This window comes from Balaenoptera ricei, chromosome 8, assembly GCF_028023285.1.
Source record: "Balaenoptera ricei isolate mBalRic1 chromosome 8, mBalRic1.hap2, whole genome shotgun sequence".
Classification (NCBI taxonomy): domain Eukaryota; kingdom Metazoa; phylum Chordata; class Mammalia; order Artiodactyla; family Balaenopteridae; genus Balaenoptera; species Balaenoptera ricei.
In genome coordinates this window covers 67,061,311-67,085,543 of record NC_082646.1, presented here as the reverse complement: position 1 = coordinate 67,085,543, position 24,233 = coordinate 67,061,311, and the positions used below count along the sequence as shown (strand labels likewise).

The window sequence follows — 24,233 nt, the reverse complement described above, 5'->3', positions numbered from 1 at the left end:
GCCAAGATTTTCATAGTAAATTCATAAATATAGGAAATACTTTCACTCCTTCAGTGTTAAAATAGAAAACCAAACAGTGCCAACAGTAGTGGCTTAATTACTGGCATACAAGAAAAATACAACACCAATGGGTTTTCTTCATTATGCATTTTAAATAATGTGTGCATGTTTCATTTTTACAGTTATAAATTTTCTAGTCTGTTTAAACAGCACTTAATAGTCTTGAATCCATTGAGATGTTGCTTTCAATTTGAAATATTGTGTGTATACATGTATATAAAAAATAAACCAATGTATGACTCATCTGACAGATGTTTAGTATCAATAAAAGCTTATTTTTGAACATGCAGTTAGAAGAGAGGGAAGCAAGCCAACCTCTCTACATTGTCTTGTTGCTGGCCTGTTTTTGCAGTGGTATCAATAGTGGTTTTTGGAGGGAACCCTATGCCTTCAGCCTATCTAAGACCAGATACCACCATCAACAAGGGGGAGAGGAAATGGGAAAACGGAGGTGGGCAGGTGTTAAATGTCAATTTTAAAAGTGTACATTTTGTGTTCTTTCTAGGTACAGGATAAAAACAGATGAATGAGGAAAAAATTTATAATTAGGAAAAAACTGCAATCAAATGAAGACATAATAGCCGAATTAAGTTCTTTTAATAGATTGCATATATAGATGTTTAGCCATACTCTTTTATCAACTCTTTAAGAGTAGAACTTTATATCCAATTTACATGCTTCAAATATCATCTTTCCTATTTGTTACAGTAAGGTCTTGTATCCAAATATCCACTTGTACACTGAGAGCTTTAAGAAAAAACAGGACACAGAGGGAGTTGCCATTTTTAGCAGCAATGAAATATCACTAACCCCTTTTAACATACCGAATTCAAGTCACTATCAGAGGTGAGTGCACCACAAAGTCACCAGGTACAAAATTGCTAGTTCATTTTTAAATTAATAACTTGAAATTACCCCTGCCCCCCACCCCATTACATCCCATCTTTTTATAAACAGCAAACATTTTGCTATTTTATACATAGGCTAGCAGGCTTGTTTCAATATGAAAGTGCTAATTCATTTACAGATTTTTTTTAATCAGTTATGTAGTGCTACAATAAATGTCCAATAATCTACATAGGAACAATCTTTGATGATGAAAATGATGAAGATTGAATAAGGCTATCGATTACCTTATCTTATTTACATATAAAGAATAGATACCCAATGGTGAGGAAGAGACAGAAATCTGACAAATACTCATAGGTGTAAAAATTACATCTACCTCTGAGCTTATACTGTAAATGAGACATTTTAAATAGTCCTGTAGCCCATGCCTATTTTTTCCTCGGAAAAAGAAAAGCTGCCTTCATGACATCCCCTCTTGTTGCAGATTTCCACAGTGTCACTTGAACTTTCAGTCAGAATCTTACTTTCTTCAAAAAATAAAGAAAATACTCCCTGCCCCCCAGGTTACCTCCCTCCCCCGCCAAAATCCCTCTGGATTCATTTTCAGTGCCAAGTTGCATGATCAGGTCCCACCTCCTGGGTTTTTTTTTGTCCATCTATTGATCAATTAGTTTAGAGTGGATAACATGAACCAGTTCTGGAACCGCTACTAGGAGGAACACAAGCTCTTCACTACAATCACACTGCAGGAAAGTGGTATAACTCAATTCATCCCTGGTGCCGGGCCTCCAAAATTGAAAGAACTTGGCACAACTGGAGCACTGAATTTGTATCCTCCATGCTTCTCAATCATTTTGGATTCTAGAAAAACAAATATGTGAATGTTTAATAGAGCATTCAATCATCTTACTGCTTTGGAGAAAAGAAGGAATTGACAGACATTAACAATATCTTAACCACCAGTATTAGCCAGGAAGTTCCAAACTTTGGCCTCTGTTCTCCCTCCAAATGTATAGAAGAGAGGAGTATATTATGTAGAGAAGATGAACTCTCTTGTATGCTACAGACTTCTTAGCCAACTTTCACTTCCCATTGTTTAAAAAGAAAAATATTTCCTCTATTTTGAGTCAAATACTAAATCAGAAGGATCCAATCTCCAAAGGTAATAACAGCTAATGACTCTAATGCAGGCAAATTCAAATTAAATACTTTAGAAAGCTGTGCCTTTTTTATAAGGAGGAACCTCTTTGAATATAAAACTCGTCTGACGCAGTATTAAGACCTGTAGAAAACTACTAGGCTGTGTATTATCTGAAACGTCCTGTATTGAAAGGCATACTGAAATGTTTAACGACGAAAAGAAATGATATATGTCTTTAACATAGTTTTTAAGAACTGCAGTTTTCATAACTTTAAAATTTACACTTTTAATGGAATTTTCTACTATCAAACCAGCCCCATGAGATTTAGCGACCTTATCAAAGCTACTGCACACTGAAAGTAGTCTTCAACTATACTTAAAATCAGTAAATTATGGCCAAAACCAAAATTCCTTTTTTCATTCCTACAGATTGCAAAGAATTTATCACCTCCAACAACTGTAGCTTTTATGTAATTTTAAATCACTTAATTTAAATTTTAAAGCTGTATCAAAGTCATTAATTGCATTAAAGAGGGGTTGAGGTTGGGACTTCCCTGGTGGTCCAGTGGCTAAGACTCTGCGCTCCCAATGCAGGGGACTCAGGTTCGATCCCTGGTCAGGGAACTAGATCCCAAGAGTTTGCATGCTGCAACTAAAGATCCCGGTGCCGCAACTAAGACCTGGTGCAGCCAAATAAAAAAATAAATAAGCATTAAAAAAAAAAGGGGTTGAGGTCAATTAACATACCATGGGCTGCTCTTCTTTGATCAGCTAGAGTTGCTATATCCTGTAACTGTTTTCTTTGTTCTTCATTAAGACCATGAGTCAGAGCCTGATACCACACGGGATTACGATTTTGTATAGCTATCAAAAAGAAAACAAGGGAAAAAAGGGCAATAAGAGAGTCCTGGTAGTTCTTTTCTGTTCTATTCCCTCTACTCCACCTCCAATACTGAAATTCTGATCTAGTTTATATTCTCCCAATAATAATCTAAGGTATCTTAAATTACTTGTGAAAAAAAGATAAAGGGGGAAAAAAAATTCTGGTTTAGCATTATGCCTCAAAAATCTAATCATAGTCATAATTCTTATCTCTAGTAAATAAGGGTTTAGAGCCTAACCCAATTGTTATATAATATGTAACAAACTAGGGAAACTAGAAATAAAGTTAACCCAAACCCCTTAAAAGATTCAGAATTAAAGCAACTTATTTTTTTCTGCATTGCTTATTCAAAAAAGCTTTTCTTAGATATATGTACTGTCTTTCCATAGAAAGGTGCTCTGCAGTATTTAAGTTAAAATGCTCACATATTTTTATATTATAGCCTAAATAACTGTCAAACTCAACCTGTGACAAAGGAATAACAATAATAATAACAGCATGTCACAGGATCAGGTGTTAAAAATCTCAGTGTTTAACAAAAACATGCACTACATAAGTTGATATATAATGGTAGCAAGTCTGTATTTCTGTATTTCAGTTAGCTATATAAAGGGGTGTGTGTGTGGTGAGTGAGTGAGAAAGAGAGAAGATGTTCTCTATAACATGATTTTCTACTTCTACTTTATTGCATTTACTGTGGATGAGCCTTCTATAATAAACCATCCTTTAGGGATTAACATGTGTTTAAGTATACAAAATACAAAGTCACGGACAAAAGCCAGTCAGTAAGTTCTTGGTATTTCAGTCAATCCTTACAGCCTGCCACGTAGCTCCGAAACAATTCCTTGCGTTTCTGCAAGCTTGCATCACAACTGCTTTGTCATGGGCTTGGAAGATTAATGCTTTGGTTATCAGAGAATTTATTCTACATCAAAGTTCATAATGCATAGGAATGACAAAATAGCACAGTAGTTAACTCTGGAGGGAAAGGATGTTCAAATATAGTGCCAATTTTAATTTCTTAAGTTGGGTTAAAGAACACAGATGTAAAAAACAAAAAACTGGCACCTAGTATTCCGTAGCCACACACTGTGAAACAGGAAAAAAGAATAGAGATTCCAAGACTATAAATGTTATATAAATGGTCAAATTCTCAGACAGGTAAGCATGGATTTAGCCAGGGGGAAAAAAAAGATACACAAATACATAAACACAAGAAACAGACATAACAGTAGATATTTCTGGGGAAAGCTGGGAGGTTAGAAATTAGAAGTAGGAAAAACAAACTGTCGTATAAACTTTTTGAACTATACAATTTTCCTATGACGTGCATATTTCAAAATTACAATCTAAATAAAAGTAAAATAATAGGATGAGGAAAATACTCTGAATCTCTAAGGCAACAGTAGAAGTAACTTTGGTTCCTTTGCCTCACAATCCTAAATCACAGTTTAGTTTGGGTTTGATATACCCAAAACCCCTTCTTTAAGGGGCAGACGTAAATAAGAACAGATTGATTCAGGAAAATGGATCATATGGAGCTATCTGAATTACATATAACAAGTTAACTTACTTTGAAATATAGCTTTAAATATCTGATACTCATCAACAGGGTTATCTTCATCATCAATGATCGTGGAATAGCCTTCCAGGGCAGTTTCTTCAGCATCATCTTCTTCCCAGTCTTCATCATCTCCATCTTCACCCGCTTGCTTAGCCAGGATCTCCAAATATTCTTGTCCATCTTCATCAATATCATCTTCATCACTCCCCAGTTCCTCTGCCAAGTCATAAAAAGGTGCTCTTGTTAACACTGGAATATTCTGTTACCCACTGTAACTCAATAACAGTGATCATTGTTGGTGAATTACAAATCACAACTGAATAAATTCAAGGAAGGGGCTTCCCTGGTGGCGCAGTGGTTGAGAATCTGCCTGCCGATGCAGGGGACACGGGTTCGAGCCCTGGTCTGGGAAGATCCCACATGCCGCGGAGCAACTAGGCCCATGAGCCACAACTACTGAGCCTGCGCGTCTGGAGCTTGTGCTCCGCAACAAGAGAGGCCACGACAGTGAGAGGCCCGCGCACCGCGATGAAGAGTGGCCCCCGCTCGCCGAAACTAGAGAAAGCCCTCGCACAGAAACGAAGACCCAACACAGCCAAAAATAAATAAATAAATTAATTAATTAATTTTTAAAAAAAGTAGGTAAACATATTTTAAAAAAGAATAAAAAAAGAAAAAAAAATTCAAGGAAGAGTTCCAGGAATTGGTGTTTAAATACATATTCAGCAATAAACAGAAAAAAAAATTCTCATAGAAATCTAAGAAAACTAACCACAACTGTTAGTACTAGAAGTCTGAAAAAGGACTGTATAATATGAGAACCAGCACTTGGTGTGCTCTGAGACTTATGGTATATACCAAATCAAATACCAACAGTAAAGTAAAATAGTTTGTTATATCCACAGAATACCTTTTATGAGATTTTTTTTTTTTAAAAGGCTGGCTGGCTAAGATAGTAAATGATAAAAGACAAAAATGGCAAGTGTCATATTTTGAAACCATTACAATAATTTCTTTTAAACAACATCCTATCAGTTTATATTCTTGTAGTCTATACTGTCTTACAAGTGAAATGTATTAGCCAACATCTAATTAACTTAATTTTACAGTGTAGATATAGCTAGATTTTAGCACTAATAGACAGATGTTTACCAACACTAAAAACCTGCCAACAGGGCTTCCCTGGTGGTGCAGTGGTTGAGAATCCGCCTGCCAATGTAGGGGACACGGGTTCGATCCCTGGTCCAGGAAGATCCCACATGCCGTGCAGCAACTAAGCCCGTGTGCCACAACTACTGAGCCTGTGCTCTAGAGCCCGTGAGCCACAACTACTGAGCCCGCATGCTGCAACTACTGAAGCCCGCACGCCTAGAGCCCGTGCTCCGCAGCAAAAGAAGCCACTGCAATGAGAAGCCTGTGCACTGCAACAAAGAGTAGCCCCCACTTGTCGCAACTAGAGAAAGCCCGCGTGCAGCAACGAAGATCCAACACAGCCAAAAATAAATAAATAAAATAAATTTATATATATATATATATATATATATAAAAACACACACAAAAAACCTGCCAACACTGGAAACTATATACGCCTAGACTGCTTTACATAATGGTGATACAGCTGGAAGTTCCTGCCTTCATGGACCTTACACTCTTGTTCTATGAATGAATGAACATGAAAGTACTTGGCTATGATCCCACATTTCTTTAGGAGAAGGGCTAAAAGAACAAGTCCAGTGATATTTCTAACTAGGTAATAAGACTGGCTTCCTCCATTGCAAATCCCTTACCCGTTTCATCATCATCTTCAGCTTCATCATCATCATCACTGTCATTCTCGTGTTCTGCATGGCAGGCATATGCTCTTTTTAATCCATTAAATAAAAGAATAAAAGCTGGCAAAATCTGTCCAGAAACCTGATTTAAAACTTGTGGTATTTGTTCCATATCAATAAGAGCACATAGGCCCAGAACACACATCTTTCTGTCGTGAAGCCTAAAAAATAAAATAAAATAAAACATTTCCTTCTTTTCCTTTAAAAGAAGATTTTGCAGAGTTCCTTACAAAGTAAATAAAGATCCAATATATGTCACTTACCCCAAGAAACAATCAACATCATTAAGCCACTGTGTAATAAAATGATTTGTAACTGGTTCAACATTATTAGGGAAGCGAAGATTTTCTAAGGTGTTGAGAAGTAGATGTGGATTATAATACAAAGCTGCAATGGCAACTTGCAGGCACATTGTTCGAAGTTCACTTGTCTTCACCTCTCTTGTCAGTCTCTCTAAAGCTGCTTCCACGAATAAGGGAATACACTGTAGAGAAAGATAGCAAAACATTCCAAAACTGTAAGTAAAGCAGCCGTTAACTACCCACCCATATTAACTTTCTTGTTGCCTCAACTAACCCCCTTCCATTAAATGATCCAATTTTTATTGTTGAGCCATTTCAGTGGGAAATCCAATTTTAGAGAAAAATTAGTCTTCACTGAGCTACTAGAGCCCCACCACAATAGCAATATTGGATTCAAAATATTCCTACTGACTAACCTTATTGTGGTAATCATTTTGTAATATAAACATTTATCAACTCATCACACCGTATACCTTAAACTTATACAATGTTATCTCTCAATTATGTCTCAATAAAGATGGGTTTTCAAATTCCCGTTGAAACAGACCATGGAAATTTAATGACTAAATCTATCTTATTGCAAAGTGATAGTGTGGCAAACAATACTCTCACAATATACTTAAAAAAAAAATCTTGTCAAAACTTACCTTGCATAGCAAGTAGCCATAAAACTTGCCAGTCATATTTCCATACATATTAAATATATGATCATTATTAAATATTGGTTAAATTTTAAATGAACAATTTTAACATGTTATCTAGGTGTCATAATAAACAACATACAAAATATATAGAACAAATGCCCAAAATGAAAAAGTGAAGGGAAAGATTCCCTCTCTGAATCCTCCAACACGAATCATTAATAGCTTCACTGACCTGGTCAATGCCACGCCCTTTGCACTGCAGAATGATGACCTCTAACAATTTTGCTGCATGACATTCTGCATCTTCTCCTGCAACTCCTGTAAGAACCTGATCAATACAAAATATAAACTGCAAGGAGGTGTCACAAAACCTTCAATCAGTCTATAGCTGCTGAAGTATTTAAGGTATTCTAATTAATATGAGTGACTGCAATAGTCATTGTACAGACTATAGTCTAAAGCACCCATAAGGATTTGGAGTTATTCGTCTGTAATACTGGTCTACATAATCAAAGCACATCCCATGTAGTGCCATTCTGGACCATAGCAAGTTGGCAAACACTATGTCTAAAAAAATACTGATAATGGAGTGTGAGATGAGCAGGAAGTAGAGGCAATCTGTTGATGGCAAAGGCTGTCTCCAGACAAGAAATAAAAGCATGGACTTGATGTGCTCATGAGCACTAGAGGAATGTAAGGGTTAAGGATAAGGGTTTTGGAATAGGAAAGTAGATGGTATAGATATCTCTGTTCCCAGAGTATTAACATAAACAATATAATTTGGCAATAAATAATAACATAACTAGATGATTATTTTGTGACTAAGTGTTCAGAAAGGAATGACATCGATGAGGACAAACACATCTAAAAACTTCATGAAGCGAAATCATTTTTTAAATGCCTGGTGTTGGGACTTCCCTGGTGACGCAGTGGTTAAGAATCCACCTGCCAATGCAGAGGACACGGGTTTGAGCCCTGGTCCGGGAAGATCCTACATGCCACGGAGCAACTGGCCCTGGGCGCCACAACTACTGAGCCTGCACTCTAGAGCCTGCAAACCACAATTACTGAAGCCTGTGTGCCTAGAGCCCGTGCTCCGCAACAAGAGAAGCCACCACAATAAGAAGCCCGCACACTGCAACAAAGAGTAGCCCCAGCTCGCCCCAACTAGAGAAAGCCCAAACGCAGCAGCGAAGACCCAACACAGCCATAAATAAATAAATAAATTTATTAAAAAAACCCCAAACCCAAACATTTATAACTCCAATTAAATGTCAGAGGGCAGACATAAAACAAATACTTGTCAAAGCCATTACTGAGAGATCTAGAAATCAAAGCCATTTTCAGTTTATAACTCTTAAAGCCCTTATTCTGTCAGACCCATATGATAATATGTTCACAATAATGTGGTACCACGTCTCTTCACAACTTTGTACTTTTTATAGCACCAGCCTCACATGCTTATATTAACTAAAAGTGACCTACCTTTTTGCACATACTGTATATCATTTCAAGGTACTTGGTATCAGACAGAAGTGTGTCTGTATCAACTGTTACATAATTATGAAGCAGAGGCATCATATCTGTATTAATAAAAAGCATCAGTTAAGTATCTTTACTAACATGTATGCTGTGTTTCTGAAAAAATCTCAGAAAAAAAAATCAAGTCTGAATGTTCTGTCCCTAAAGTTCACTTTTAATTATTTAGAATTAAACGTAAAAATGAGGCTATTATTAAAGTGCATTCCTTCATATTTAGTAGTTAAAGATTATACAAAGAAGACTGACAGGGGGCAGAAGTTAAGAATGTGTGTTAAAGAAAAAAATCTCAAGTGATAACTAAATCAAAATGTATAATGGAAGACTGACGGGGCAGAAGGTTAAGAATATGTGTTAAAGAAAAAAATCTCAAGTGATAACTAAATCAAAATGTATAATGGAAATCAATGGTACGGGTCATCTTTGAGCACTAATTGCTACTGATAACTTATCCAAACAACAAAACACTTAGAATATTCAAGTTTGTATTCAAGTGATACACTAAAATTGAGTACAAATGGGGAGGAATCCTCAGTATTTCTATGATGACTTGACTTACCTGTAAAGTAATCAAAGCCATCTTGCTGAAAAACCTCAAATACCAGAGGTAGCAGCTGCCACATCTGTGGAGACACTTGTTGACATGTCAAACTATGTGCTAAAGAGAAGATCTCTTCGTAGAATTCTAAAAGAGAATACTGAATCATTAGGACAATGCTTGTTCATATGAAATAGTAGTGTATTCTTAACACAATCAGAGGTATATACCTAAGACATGCTGTTGTAAAACAGTTCCAATGACCTGTAAGCAGATTCCTTCAAGCTGCTGGGTTATCTAAAAGAGAAGAAAAAAATCATATGAAATTGTAGCACACTGAATGAATTATTAAATAATGTATAATAATTCAATGCATTTCAATGTAAAGTCAATATTGTGAACAAATTAATATTTTAAACCTTTGTTTCAAAATGACTCAAATTATGAAATTGTGAATCAACATGGGTATGAAATTTAATGAAATACCATTACAATGAGACAAAGAAAGAACATGCATAGTTTACCTATAAAGAAAAAAAAATTTCCTGGAAAAATGCAAGTATGAAAATAAAGGAGCCACATCATTCTGCAGAGACTAAAATCTTTTTGTGTGTAAACATAGATTAATTCAGGCCAGATATAATTGAGTGTAATTGAGATGTAAATCAGTAGTTTACTGAAAAATTATTTAAAATAAGGCATTATTCCTACCACTCCCAATAATTTTTAAGCCACCTCCATTTATGTAATAGTAAGCTAGGCCCCCAAGTCATACAAGATAGACAGAAAATACAAACTCCCCTTTTGTCAGTATGGTCCTCAATTGGATCCCAAATCCCTGAAAGTCATCAGAATGTTTAAAAAGTGGGGGAGAGGAAATGAGATAAAATTTACTAATCAGATATAGAAGCAGGATATCCACTTCGAATATACTCAATACATCTTCAGCTCTTCAAATATAGTAAACAATTGATTTGTTAACCGTAAGGTAGCTATAGGATTCCTCATGGCTTCTAGCTAGCTCCAATTATAATCTACAAAAAAAAAGTTTACTGAAAATCTCATGTTGCAAAAGGCAGTTTGTAGATAATCTGAAAACATGATTTATGGATTTAAATATCTGCATTGTAATTATAAACAAATTTAGAACAATGCTTACTTCTAAGGGAAGGAAGTAGGGAAATGAGATTAAGAAGTGGTGCCCTAATGGTTTCAATTACATCTATCTGAAACTTCTTACTGGAAGTCTAAGGACATACCATGGAATGTTAAAAATCTAATAAATTTAGGTGGTGGGTAAGGGGTACTGGTTAGTTTTCTATGTTTTTTACTCTTTTCTGTATGTTTTAAATAATTCCACTTTTAAAATTCATGATTACAATTCGCTTACCTTTCCAAAAGACAACAGTAAAAGAAGAAAACTAGGAAGATGATGGTGATGGTTGCACAACAATGTGAATGTACTTAATACCATTGAAATGTACACCTAAAAATGGTTAAGGTGGTATATGTTATATGTATTATACCCTAACTAAAAAAAATTTTTATTAAAAAGGAAAACTAGGAAGAATATATTTTCCTAGGAATCACCATAATTTTGGATCTGAAAAGGTAACCCTAAGAGGGAGCCAAAACCCAGAGCCTTGAGGTAAAGACACCGTGATACAAATACCTCCTTACTCCTATTCCTTTTAAAATATTTGTAAGGTACCTACGCAAGCGTACTAGTTAAAAGATAGCAAAATCAAGGTATGTGAGAAGATGACCAGAGAATAGATAAGTCAGAGCCCTCCAAAAAGCATAGAACAGTTGATGAAGAATGGCTTGACATTCCCTAAAACCTTTACAACACTGGATCATTTTCTTACTTCTTTATGATCTTCAACTACACTAAGAAGTGTGTCGATGGTATTCAGGATTCCCATAGCAGTAACTGCTTTGTCATCACTTCCTTCTTCATCTGGCCCAGTCTGGATTACTTGATTAAATGTCATTGCCTACATTCAAGAGAATGTAATTAAGGTTTGCCATTAAAGCAGTATAAACACGTTTTTGTCTAAAACTTTTAATTTTTAAAATGTTCTCACTGGGACAGCACAACCGATCAGCATTTCCAAATCAATTAATATTATTTAAGAGCTTGGGCTCTATAATCAATGGTACTGCTCTGCCACTTACTAGGTCACCTTAAACAGATTACTTGACCTCTTTTTCCTGACATCTCCATAGATACTGTGAGGCAAGGCATAGAAAGTGCTTAATATTATGAATATTTTTATTTAAATTACTGGCTAACATTTGACAATGCTCAAATACTAGTCATCAAATAATGGTCATCAAGGTTTTTGTTGCCATTGAATTCAATCATTTTGAAAAATTCTGAGCAAAGTTATTAGTTATGAGGAGTCATAATAATCAGCTTTTTATAATGCAATATACTTTTAATGAACACTACTATATTTATCCAAATGTCTTTACCCACTTCAAAATCAGCTGTTAAAAATATCCACAGCAAATACCAAGAGTTAGATTCTTCAAACCTCAGTATTTAGCAAGAATATAAACTGCACCAAGTAAACCACTGTATAGAGAATATGAATGGATAATTGTTGGGTACATGTCCATATTTTCTATTACCCTTAAATAATTTACATCGTTAATTTTCAGAAGTTCAGGGCTATGTACAATAGACAAAGATCAACTATGAAATAACTATTTACACAAATTTCACTTTAAAAATCTACTTATAACTATTATCTCTATCTTTCAGTTGGTCCAAAGCATTCCAGGAAACCACACAAACAAGGTAGTCATGATGCAATGTGAGTACAAGTAAACAGCTCTGCATTGTAGAGGCATACAGCTCAGGTGTGAATCCCAGACCCACCCCTTCTAATTTGGGCAAATTACTTAACCTTTTTATACCTCACATTTTCTCTCAGTATAGGAATATTCCTCACATAGGATTGTGTGAGAATTAAATGAGTTAAAATATATATCAAGGGCTTAGAATGGTGCCTGACATACAGAAGCTCTGTGAAAATATTTACTGTAATCTAAGTAATGCATAAATGACTGGTTCAAATAACATACCAAATGTTGTGTCATTTCTACTGCAATAGGAGTAACTTCTTCACTATACTCGCAGATCATTTTCTGAATTACATTGGTAAGATCATCATTTTCTGTTTCTCTTATAATATGAAGAAGAGCCTGCATGACAGGTCTGATGAATGGTGTGATGTATTCTTTAGCTGTAAGAGAAAGAGAAAAAAACTTTTGGCCAAAACAGCTAAAACTCCTTAAAACCTGGCACAACATATACCAAAGAGTAAACAAGAAATCGTTTCAAATAAAAAGGAAGACAATGTATCAAGTTTCTAGGATTATGCCTTGTACAATTATGTGTAAGCACATTGCACTATTTTTGAGATATAAATCCTTTACCTTTCTCTTGATTGCTGATCAGCACTTGAAGTGCAATGGCAGCTTCCACTTTAACAGGCATTTCCCTATCATCAATCAGACATCTTCGTGTCAGCTCTAGGGCTGTTTGCAGATTCTGGTCACTTTTGAACTTCACTTCACAAAAATAGTGAAGGACCCAGCAAGCCTTTTTTAAAAAAAATGCAGTGAGTTACTATAAGTATCTTACATTAAATTCCACCATGTGACAATATCTCTAGTGTCAAAGTTCTGTGTGTGGGAATTTGGAGGCTGGCCAGTGGTAGATATGTCCAAAGACACAACACTCGACCAGTACTATGATCCCAACTTACTCTTTGGCTACATGATGTTTGTGTGGATAGCAAGATCTGAATGCAAAACACAGACAGACACTGCTATCAGACACAGATGAAAACTATGCACACATTATGAGCAGCCATTTAAAGACTTACACGAAAGTCTAGATTAAAACATGGCTTTAAAGTGAACATTTAAAAGTTTCCATACAAAAGTCCACATAAGCAGTTATTCATTACTAGACATAAATGCGTATATCAATACAGCTTTAAAACATACCCTCGCTCTCATGTAGCCTAGTTCACTGCTGAAGAGAGGGAATACATGATTCTGCAACATATATTCCATCTGATCTTTGTAGATCTTTTTCTGTAAAAATAAACAAAGTTCCAAATACAATCATCTCAAATGCCAAATAGATACACAAGTTTTAAAAATGACTACTGATGTTAATATAAAACTATTATAGTGAAAGAACCTCTCTGGAAAGGTTCTAAATGAACAATACAACATAGATTGAGAAATATCCTGCTCTCAGGGTAATAATCTGGATATCTAAAGATACTCCTGTGAATCTTAAAATAGGATATTTTCTAAACGGTAACAAGTTTTTAAGAAGAGTTCCTTGAATTGCATATTAAATCAACATTAAAAACTGACAACACTTAAAAAAACGAAAGTGACTAATGAGACATGATAACTAAATGCAATGTGGGATTCTGGACTGGATCAGGGACCAAACAAAAAAGGACATTAGTGGGAAATCTTATAAAATGTGAAAGGGGTCTGTAGATTAGTTAATAGTATCATATCAATATTAATTTCCTGGTTTTGAGAATTGCGGCATGGCTATCTAATATGTTAACATTAGAAGAAGTTGGGTGAAGAGTAATGGGAACTATTTTTGCAAATTTTCTCTAAGTATAAAATTTAAAAATATAAAGTTAAAACAAAAACCTGAATGTGCAAAGAGAACACACTCAAGACTCCCAGACACAACAAATAACCACGTAATTTACCCTTTATAAATTAAGAGAAGAATGGGTGGACAGATATAGAAAAGCTGAAAGATACACAAAATATACCAACAAATTAATGGTGATGAATTCAGTGGAGGATCATATGCAGCAAGGTTTCTGGGAGTAGGATGAACTGTGTCTAAATATTTACTTACACCTTGAAATAGTTATCATTTATTAACTTAAAAGTGAAAACAAATTTCAGACCTTATGAAGTCAGATGAAATGTGTACAATTAAGGTGAGGTTTCTAAACATACATCTAATCCAGTCAGTCATTCTTTACCAGAAAATGTGTGCCACAAAAGCATGATGTTCCTAGGCTGTGAAGGGATATATTCATGTTTACAAATTTCCTTAAAGATCAATTTTCTGAGAAGAAAAAAACACTACTTTACAATTGTCTTGCAACATGAAAAGAAGATAACTCATATGCAAAAAGAATTACCTTCAGCACAAGCAACAGCAAAAAAGTATAGAGGACATTTTTTCAAAATCAAATTAAATGTGTACTTCAAAGGACGTTATCAAGAAAGTGAAAAGATAATCCACAGAATGGCAGAAAATACTTGCAAATCACAAACAGTTGATCTTTGAATAACGAGGGGGTTGGGGTGCTGACCCTCTGCACAGTTGAAAATCTGCATTACATTTGCAATTTGACCTGCAAATCTGTGATTCCGCATCTGCAGATTCAACCAACTGCATATCATGTAGTTCTGTAGCATTTATTGTTGGAAAAAAATCCACGTGTTAAGTGGACCCAAAAACAGTTCAAACCTGTGTTGTTGAAAGGTCAACTGTATATGAAAAGTTTCTAGTATTTAGAATATATAAAGAACTCTAACAATTCAACAATAAAAAGACAAATAACCCAATATAAAAATTGACAAAAAGTTTGAATAGAAATTTCTCCAAAGAAGATATACAGTGGACAATAAGCACATAAAAAAATTCTCAACATCATTAGCTATTAGGGAAATGTAAACCACAATGAGAGTACCATTTGACACCAACTGGAATGGCTGTAATTTAAAAAGACAGATAATAAGAAGTGTTGGTGAGGACATAGAAACTGGAACCCTCACACAGTGCTAATGAATATATAAAATGGTACAGCCACTTTGGAAAACAGTCTAGCAGTTTCTCAAAATATGACCAGCAATTAGACTCCTAGGTATGTATTACCCAAGAGAAATGAAAATGTATGTCCACAAAAAAATGTGTACAGAAATGTTCATAGCTCCATTGTTAATAATAACCAAAAAGTAGAAACAAATGTCCACTTACTGATGAATGGATAAATAAAACGCAGCGTATCAATACAATGGAATATTATCTGGCAATAAAAAAAGAATGAAGACTGACACATACTGTAACATGGATGAACTCTGAAAATATGCTAAGTCAAAGAAGCCACTCAGAAAGGACTACATGTTTTATCATTCCATTTATATGAAGTGCCCAGAATACGCAAATCCACAGAGGAGACAAAAAATAGATTAGGGCTAGGGCTGGGAGATTTGGGAGAAAATGGGGAGTGACTGATAAAAGGGTTTCTCTTGGGGATGATGAAAACGCTTTGGAATTAAGAGTTGACGGTTGCACAGCTCCTTGAATATAAGAAAAACCACTGAATTGTACACTTTAAATGGGCAAACCATATGGTATGTGAATTGTACCTCAATTCTGTTTTATCTCAACTGCTGTCATTAAAACAAACTAATTGTGCTTGTGTGTGCGCGCACACACACACACACACACACACACACACACACAGAAATACCTTCAGAAGTATTTCAGCTAAAGAGCCAATCATATGCAGGGCTCCATCTTTTTTTCGAGGATCAGCATTTGGTTCTGTAAGAATCTGGTAGCAAAATCCCATAGTCTTTTGTAGTACCTAGATTAAAAGAGAAAAGTAATGCTTTATTGGATATCCGAACAACCCTTTTAAAACATTGACGACAAAATGACCTATATGGCTACCATTAAAAACTAAATGTTCGGGATTAGCAGATACATACTATTATATACAGAATGAATAAACAACAAGGTCCTACTGTATAGCACAGGGAAATCTATTCGATATCCTGTGATAAATTATAACGGAAAAGAATATGAAAAAGAATGTATGTATATGTGTAACTGAATCACTATGCTGTACAGCAGAAATTACCATTGTAAATCAACTACACTTCAATAAAATAAATTAAAAAAAAAAACCCCAAGTGTATACCTGAACATATTTTAAGTATTAAAGCAAAAGTTATCCACATATTAAATAACCTACCTCTTTCCTCTTACTACAAGCTGTAAACAAAAGTGTCTGGGCAGCAGTGGTAGGAGAGATGAAATCCTCAAACACATCTATAGAATAAATTTAAAATTAATACAGAAAATAGTAATTTCAATTTTTTCAACAAACATTTTCAAGTAATTTACAAATGATGCTCTGTAACAACAACAAAAAAGGACCTTAAATTTTTGCTAAATCTTCACAGCAGACGAGCATGAAAACAAACCCAGATCCCCATATAACTTTGCAAAAGCCTAATTCCTTGTCTTTCCTGTACAAATTAAATCTTAATCCATCAACTTCTCCCAATGATTATTTTCTTTCATACAAAACCCCACTACTGAATTTTCACAATGGGGTCACAAAAGTACAAACGACTGAAAGTACATAAGATCTTAGTACGAAGAAGGACTAATACTCAACATTAGCCAAATTACAATTCTTTAGTCCCATGCAGAGACTCCAGCTTCCAGTATGCGTTGTCTCCATTTCCACACACATGATGACTGACATGGAATCCAAAAGTATAGTTTAGACACTTAGTGTTTAAGGTGTAACCTTGAATTTCTAACAGTTTTGGCATGTGCCAGAAGCATATTCAATAATCATAACTACTAACACTACTGTATTTGTGTTTGCTAAAAATGAAGATTATCATTCTCAAATGCCAAAACTAATGAATAGCTTCCTGAAAGTCTAAACAATGAATAAATTGCATTAAAACAACAGAAGATTTTTCAGTTCCTAAGATGAGGCCTTAATATTCAAGGTTTACTATATACAAATTTAACTACCGACATACTTTGCTTCTAAAAAAGCGAAAATTCCTTACCAAACTTCATGCGTATATATTCATAGGGGTCTTCTTGCCAAAGTTCCTCATCAGCATCTGTATAGCACATCAATGGAAAAATAACATCTTGGATAATGCCCTGTAATTTAAAAGTTAAGATAAGTTGGTCTTCAAATTTAAACTTTCAAATTTCCGTTAAGTGCTAAAACAAAAGTAACTCTCCAGTTTGTGTTTTAAAGCTTAACATCAAATTTCAGTAAAGCATTTAATGCATTTTCAGATCGACTATCAATGTACATATTCTTACCCTCTGTGCGACAAGTCATTATAAGACATGTGTACATAGGTAGCAATTAAGTATTCCGAGAAAATGCAATGTGAAATTTTAGTCCATCAAACCCTACAGTTCTAAATAAAGCAAATAAATTACATTGGAAATAGTACATAAGCAAATTAGCCTCAAAAGTAATTTGGTGAAATAGTCCTTTGCTTATTCCAAATTACACGATGTTAACTAATCATGTTAAACTAATCATGATCCAACAGTAAGAACTGAAAGGCAAATTTTAAGATAACAGTTTCAGATTAAAAAATAATCTGAATATCCACAATATACCTTTTATAAAGTTTGTCAGGATGTTGCATCATTTTCCTAATGTACAATTACCAGAACTAGACTAAGTAACACAGGTCAACAAAAAAATGCACTTTTTCAACCTTTTTGGTAACTAATGTTATTTCTATTATATTTTCTAGAAAAACAGTTCAGATAGAAAATTATTACTTGTATATGAGGCTTCAGATTCTTCCAGGTGAGAGCATGAGAAACTCCTTGATTAATATAATTTAACGTCTGTTGTAAAACTCGAGGAGCCATATATTGCTTCTCCTTGTACTGATATAACACTTTCAATAAAACCTTTGAAAAAAAAAATTTGATCAAAAAACAAAGTTTAAATAGAAAGTTTAACCACTTACAAGCTAGCAAAAACATCTGACACTTCTTACCCAGGTCATTGTCATAAAATAACCACCATATTCTTTTAAAAGGAAAGTAATTTTTTAAATTATATATTGGAGAACCATATTTATTCCCAAAGTATTTAAAATAAACAAAGTGAAGTAACACTGTGTGTCAAAGGACTAGTTTCTGATTAAATATAAAAAGAAGAGAAAACCATATGCTACTTGTGGAACATACCACAATATTCTGAGACAGCACTACATTGTTAAAATCAGCTTCTAGGCAAATCTTACCCAAACCATTCACCTACTTATTTAATGTCTTCCAAGAGTTCTAATGTAGCTTCATACTTGAGAATAGCAGTTGTCAAAATACGGTCCCAGAGGGTCTGACAGGTCAAAACTATTTTCATAATAATGCTAAAACATTATTTGCCCTTTTTACTGTGTTGGCATTTGCATCGACGGTACAAAAGCAGTGATGGTAAAACTTCAGGTTCCTAACATGAATCAAAGGAGTGGCACTAAAGTGTACTAGCAGTCATCATATTCTTTACAGCCACACAATCGCAGAATAAACTTTCCTTAGGAATGTCCTTAGTGAACCAGAAATATAAATATTAATAAATGGGAAGTATACATATAGCACTTCTGCTACATACCAAAGTACGATGGTTGGAAGAAAAGCTGAAATAGTAGTTTTTCCCACCAAATATTATCATAAGCATGAAAGAAAAACTGATAGACAAATTATGATGATTTAGACTTGAGTGTGTGGCAGATTTTTTTCTCAAAAATGAACAAAATGAGCCTCTCACTGCAAGGAAACTGATAATATGTTACTGGTGTTAAAATTTGAGCTTTCAAGCAAAACTAGAATTCTCAAAATCTTACACCCACCACTTAGATCCACTTGACAGCTTTCCAATATTTAAAGACAGTTATGAGATCAGTGGTGATATTAATGACTGTAATTTTTTAAAACTACATAAGGAAATCTATAAACATTTAGAAAATCGGCATAGACTCAATAAGTCAACATTTTCCAATGACCAGGGCAGGATGTTACAAAATCACATATGGATAAAAGACCCATTCAAAGTGCAATGGATGTTAATGTAACAAGATGAAATGTTTATTGTTACAGTTTCAAACTCTAAATTACAATTAACCTTTAAGAAAATACCATTGCCAAATGTTGTTGTGATATCAAAAATTTCCCCAATTATATGAAAAGTATATTAAAAGTCTTTCCTTTTCCAACTTCTTATCTTTGAGACCAAATTATCTTTATTTACTTCCATTAAAACAAATTGAAACAGAATGAATACGGAGGTAGATGGGTATACAGCTGCCTTTTATTAAGGCAGACATTAAAGATATTAGTAAAAATGTGTAACAATGCCATTTCCTCCTGCTAAAAAATTTTCATTTTGGAAAACAATTATTTTTAACAAAAACATGTATTCTGGGCTTCCCTGATGGCGCAGTGGTTAAGAATCTGCCTGCCAATGCAGGAGACATGGGTTCGAGCCCTGGTCCGGGAAGATCCCACATGCCGCGGAGCAACTAAGCCCGTGCGCCACAACTACTGAGCCTGCGCTCTAGAGCCCATGAGCCACAACTACTGAGCCCGCGTGCCACAACTACTGAAGCCTGCGCGCCTAGAGTGCGTGCTCTGCAACAAAAGAAGCCACCGCAATGAGAAGCCTGTGCACCACAACGAAGAGTAGCCCCCGCTCGCCACAACTAGAGAAAGCCCACGTGCAGCAAGGAAGACCCGACGCAGCCAATACATACATACATACATACATATATACATAAATAAATAAAATTTATAAAAAAACAAAACATGTATTCTGTTAATATGTAATAGGTTTGTTATTTTAAAATAAATTAATACCATTAAATTTAGTTTCAATTTTTAATACAGTAAATATCACAAGGTATAACCCACATAAATGGAAGGTTGTTGATGTTATCAATAATTTAAGAGTGTAAGGAGGTTCTGAGACCATAACATTTGAGAACTACTACAGTGTTCAAAATGTTAAAGTCTGCTACATGCAATCTTTTTTTTTTTTAAAGATTTATTTTTTATTGATTAATTGATTGATTGATTGATTGCTATGTTGGGTCTTCGTTTCTGTGCTAGGGCTTTCTCTAGTTGTGGCAAGTGGGGGCCACTCTTCATCACGGTGCGCGGGCCTCTCACTATCGCGGCCTCTCTTGTTGCGGAGCACAGGCTCCGGACGCGCAGGCTCAGTAATTGTGGCTCACGGGCCCAGCCGCTCTGCGGCATGTGGGATCTTCCCAGACCAGGGCTCGAACCCGTGTCCCCTGCATTAGCAGGCAGATTCTCAACCACTGCGCCACCAGGGAAGCCCCTACATGCAATCTTTGAATGCCAAAGAAACTAGAAATAAGCAAGACAAATTAACATTATAGTGTCATGTTTCTACTTGGAAAAATCTTAGACTTACTTGTTGGACACCAACAGCAAATGCCTTCAGAAATACTTCAGCAAATTCATTATACTCCTTGGAAACATTGCCAGGGCTTCCATATCTAAAAGAACATTCAAATGCCCATCATGTCTTCATAATGCTTTATATCAGCACTTATAAAAAAAAAACAAATTCTTGAAAAAAATAAACTCAAATTATCATATATTGAGAAATGTGTACCTTTCAAAAAGTCTTGCTAAGATATGTAAAGCCCACTTCTTACATTTCCACCATGGTAACTCAGGTCTATCATCTTCTTCAACTTGAAGTGTTTCCTTTAAAGAGACATTTATTTAATGATAGACAATACAATCTAAAAGGAATAGTGTGAGTTCAGAACAGACTCACAAAAACATGAATTCTCCTCCAATGATGGCCTTTCATAATAAAAGGCTAGAACAGGAAAAGTATTAACCCTTATTTAAATATAAGAGGCACTTCACTTCACTACTTAGTTACAAAGGACATGCTTTCTCTAAGTCTTATAAAAGTTTAAACTCAAACATTTTAGTCAAGATCCAAATAATATAAATCAAGGTCATGGCAAGTAGCTTAATTAAAACTAGTATAGTTCAAATCTAAAGGGCATGAGAAACTTCATTTTAGAAATCTAGTTTCAAAAATATTAGTATACATACATAAATATATATGTATGAGAATGTTCATTTACAAAACCATTTGTAACAGAGAAAAACTGCCAAGAACTAAACATTCATTAACAAGGGGATGTTTAATTATGCAACATCCATTAAAAGAATGAATTGGTTCATTATATATTGACCTAAGATATCCATGACATATTTTTAAGTTAAGACAGAGAAATGAGACTGTGGAACTACCAAAACTCCCATACACTGCCAGTGAGAGCAGTGGTAAAACCACTTTGGAAGTTATTTATAAAGTCAGACATATACATTCATAGCAGCCTTATTTGTAATCTTGAAATCTTAAAAACCACCCAGATGTCCATCAACTTGTAAATAAATAAACTGTAGTACATCCATACAATGGGGTACTACTTGTCAATAAGAAAGAACAAACTACCATAGCACAACATGAATATATCGTAATATTAAGCAAAAGAAGGTAGATACAAAAAATTACCTTTTTATTAGATTTTAGAACAGGTAAAGTTAATCTATGGTGCTAGAAATGAGAATGGTGATGGTAGGGATGACCAGACCCAGCCACCAGCCAACATTCTAGGTGATGGTTACTCGGGTGAATATGACTCTCATAACTCACTGAACTGTTTACTTATATGTGCATGTTTATGATTACAAATTATACCAAAAAAGGTGCAGAATATAAGTATGAAAACTCTTAAAGCTGTATTTTACACCTATTAAATGTGTACAGAAAATAACACATCAAACTAGTTTCCCATGGAATGCAAGAAATGTCCTATTTATTTCTTCTGCATTTTTTTTAAAATAAAAATTTGAGCAATAAACTATAAAACAGGAGGCTGGTCTCACTTATCTCACTAATAAAATTATGTTGGATAAATTACACAACCCTTCCATGTCTCTGTTTAAAATAAATTCAGAAGGAATTATTTTGAGGATTAAATAAGCAAGGTATATAAAAGTACTTAAAACACACTAGGGATTCAGGAATTGTAAATTTCCTACCTCTCTAGAAAACTAGATAATAAAGAAAAATTGTGGTTATTTTAAAAATTGTTATTATATGTGAAAAAAATAACATAGTTGGACAATTCTGTATGTACTACTGCAAACCGCTGAATTGTACACTTTAAAATAGTAAATTTTACGGTATTTGAGTTATAGCTCTATGAAGTTGTTATTTAAAAAGCAAGTAATATAACTAACTACAAAGTTTGACCAACTTGTAAATCAAGTTCTACCCCTGTTCATGCATGTCTGACAAATTATTAGGCTAAAATCCAGCTATGGGTTCTTTGTTCCTTTTTGAGATATAACTGATATTGAACATTGTTATTAGTTTAAGGTATAAACATAATGATTTGACATATGTATATACTATGAAATGACTACCACAGTTTAAGTTTCAGAAGACGGTGAAAAGGTACAAACTTCCAGTTGTAAGATAAGTAAGTCCTGGGGATGTAATGTAAACATGGTGTCTATAGTTAAAAATACTATATTGTTTATCTGAAGGTTGCTAAGAGAATAGATCTTAAAAGTTCTCACTACAAGAAAAAAAATTTCTAACTATGTCAGGTGACATATGTTATGAACTCAATTAAAAACTGACGAAACAGAATTAGGATGGAATAAACAAAGATATAATACAAGCACTTAGTAATATACAAAATAACCCTTTACAATTTTTCACTTATTATATTCACATATGTAAACAAATGAAATGGTGTCTCTTTATCTAGAAAAATCTGCATCACAAATAATATAAATTCACAAAGAATGTTTTAGGAAATATCAGTTAAAATTCTCAAAAGGTAACTAAATACTTAAGCTTAGTGATATAAGAAATACACAGAGACTCACATTAGGTACATCCCTGTTCACAACAGTCTTTAAAATTTCTATCCATTCTGTCAGGTTCTGTTGGTTTATCAGCTCCAGTGGTAGTGTATACTAAATTAAAATCAAGAATCAATATTTTAAAATCCTTACAAAAGAAAATCCAACTTCCTTTTACTCTTCACAAAACCTACAAAAAGTACTTCATTCAATCCACATTTCCTCTTTCAGTACATAGGCAAATTTCTCACCTGGCTGATTTGGTTAGTTATGTACAATGGTGAACTGTGGCAGTGATAGTGGGCATCCTTGTCATATTCCTAAATTACTGGCAATGTATCTGATTTTCACCATGAGGTATATTTATTGTGATTTCTAGTGAACATTTTTTATCAAGGTAAGGAAATTTCTATTCCAGGATTCTTAAGTATTTTTGTTTTGTTTTGTTTTTTTTAAAGCAGAAATGGTTATTAAATTTTATCAAATACTTTATCTGGCATCCTTAAAGATTGTTTACAGGTCTCTCTTTTCATGTAATATAAAAGTTAATCACAAAAACTGGTTTTTTACTCTTGATCCATTCCTGTGTTCCTGGGATAAATCACATCACTTAATAGGCTCACAACATCAATATCCTATTTAGGATTTTAGGACCTCTATTTTCACAAATGAGACAGTACTATATTTTGATTTCAAGGTATGCTAGTCTCAAAAAATTAGTTGGGTCCTATGCCCTAGAATAATTTATAAAAAGAACTTATTTTTATAATCTAGAAGTTGTGATCCTACCAGTTAGAGGGAAAAACAATTAAAAAACAGTATATTGTCTATCCAAATCACTTTTTAAAAAATTATATAAGAAGAAGCCATTAGAAAGATATTAGATTATCTTTAAAGATCTAGCAAGGGCATGAAAAATCCAACCAAACAATGGAGTGAGTCAGTTATAATAATCTTAGTGGAAATAGTCACAGGTCTATTTAAATGAGAATTAAACAAAAATAAGTAATGGCATGAATTGAACCAAAGGTCCTGGTAGATGAGATGAATCTTTCTTTGGCTATGTGGCACAAAAAGAGCCAGAATTTT

At 34.3% G+C, this 24,233-nt stretch overlaps 1 protein-coding gene and 1 non-coding gene across 2 annotated transcripts in view; both read right to left on the bottom strand.

The window, feature by feature from the left end:
• Positions 1–638: 638 nt before the first annotated feature.
• Positions 639–24,233, bottom strand: part of IPO7 (importin 7) — a 47,307-nt gene continuing 23,712 nt past the window's right edge. Inside the window, exons 6-25 of the mRNA XM_059931095.1 lie at positions 23,169–23,258; positions 20,857–20,951; positions 20,653–20,737; positions 17,991–18,125; positions 17,246–17,345; positions 16,408–16,484; positions 15,901–16,017; positions 13,376–13,465; positions 12,800–12,965; positions 12,446–12,606; positions 11,221–11,349; positions 9,583–9,649; positions 9,374–9,499; positions 8,761–8,858; positions 7,508–7,603; positions 6,593–6,813; positions 6,285–6,490; positions 4,507–4,713; positions 2,798–2,914; positions 639–1,770 (exon numbers count right to left, since the gene is read on the bottom strand). Coding sequence (XP_059787078.1) covers positions 1,673–1,770; positions 2,798–2,914; positions 4,507–4,713; positions 6,285–6,490; positions 6,593–6,813; positions 7,508–7,603; positions 8,761–8,858; positions 9,374–9,499; positions 9,583–9,649; positions 11,221–11,349; positions 12,446–12,606; positions 12,800–12,965; positions 13,376–13,465; positions 15,901–16,017; positions 16,408–16,484; positions 17,246–17,345; positions 17,991–18,125; positions 20,653–20,737; positions 20,857–20,951; positions 23,169–23,258 — 2,481 coding nt within the window. The 3' untranslated portion in view covers positions 639–1,672. The remainder of the gene's footprint in view (positions 1,771–2,797; positions 2,915–4,506; positions 4,714–6,284; positions 6,491–6,592; positions 6,814–7,507; positions 7,604–8,760; positions 8,859–9,373; positions 9,500–9,582; positions 9,650–11,220; positions 11,350–12,445; positions 12,607–12,799; positions 12,966–13,375; positions 13,466–15,900; positions 16,018–16,407; positions 16,485–17,245; positions 17,346–17,990; positions 18,126–20,652; positions 20,738–20,856; positions 20,952–23,168; positions 23,259–24,233) is intronic.
• Positions 13,049–13,232, bottom strand: LOC132371218 (small nucleolar RNA SNORA23). The gene has a single exon (XR_009504836.1). It is a non-coding gene; the product is annotated as a small nucleolar RNA SNORA23 (small nucleolar RNA).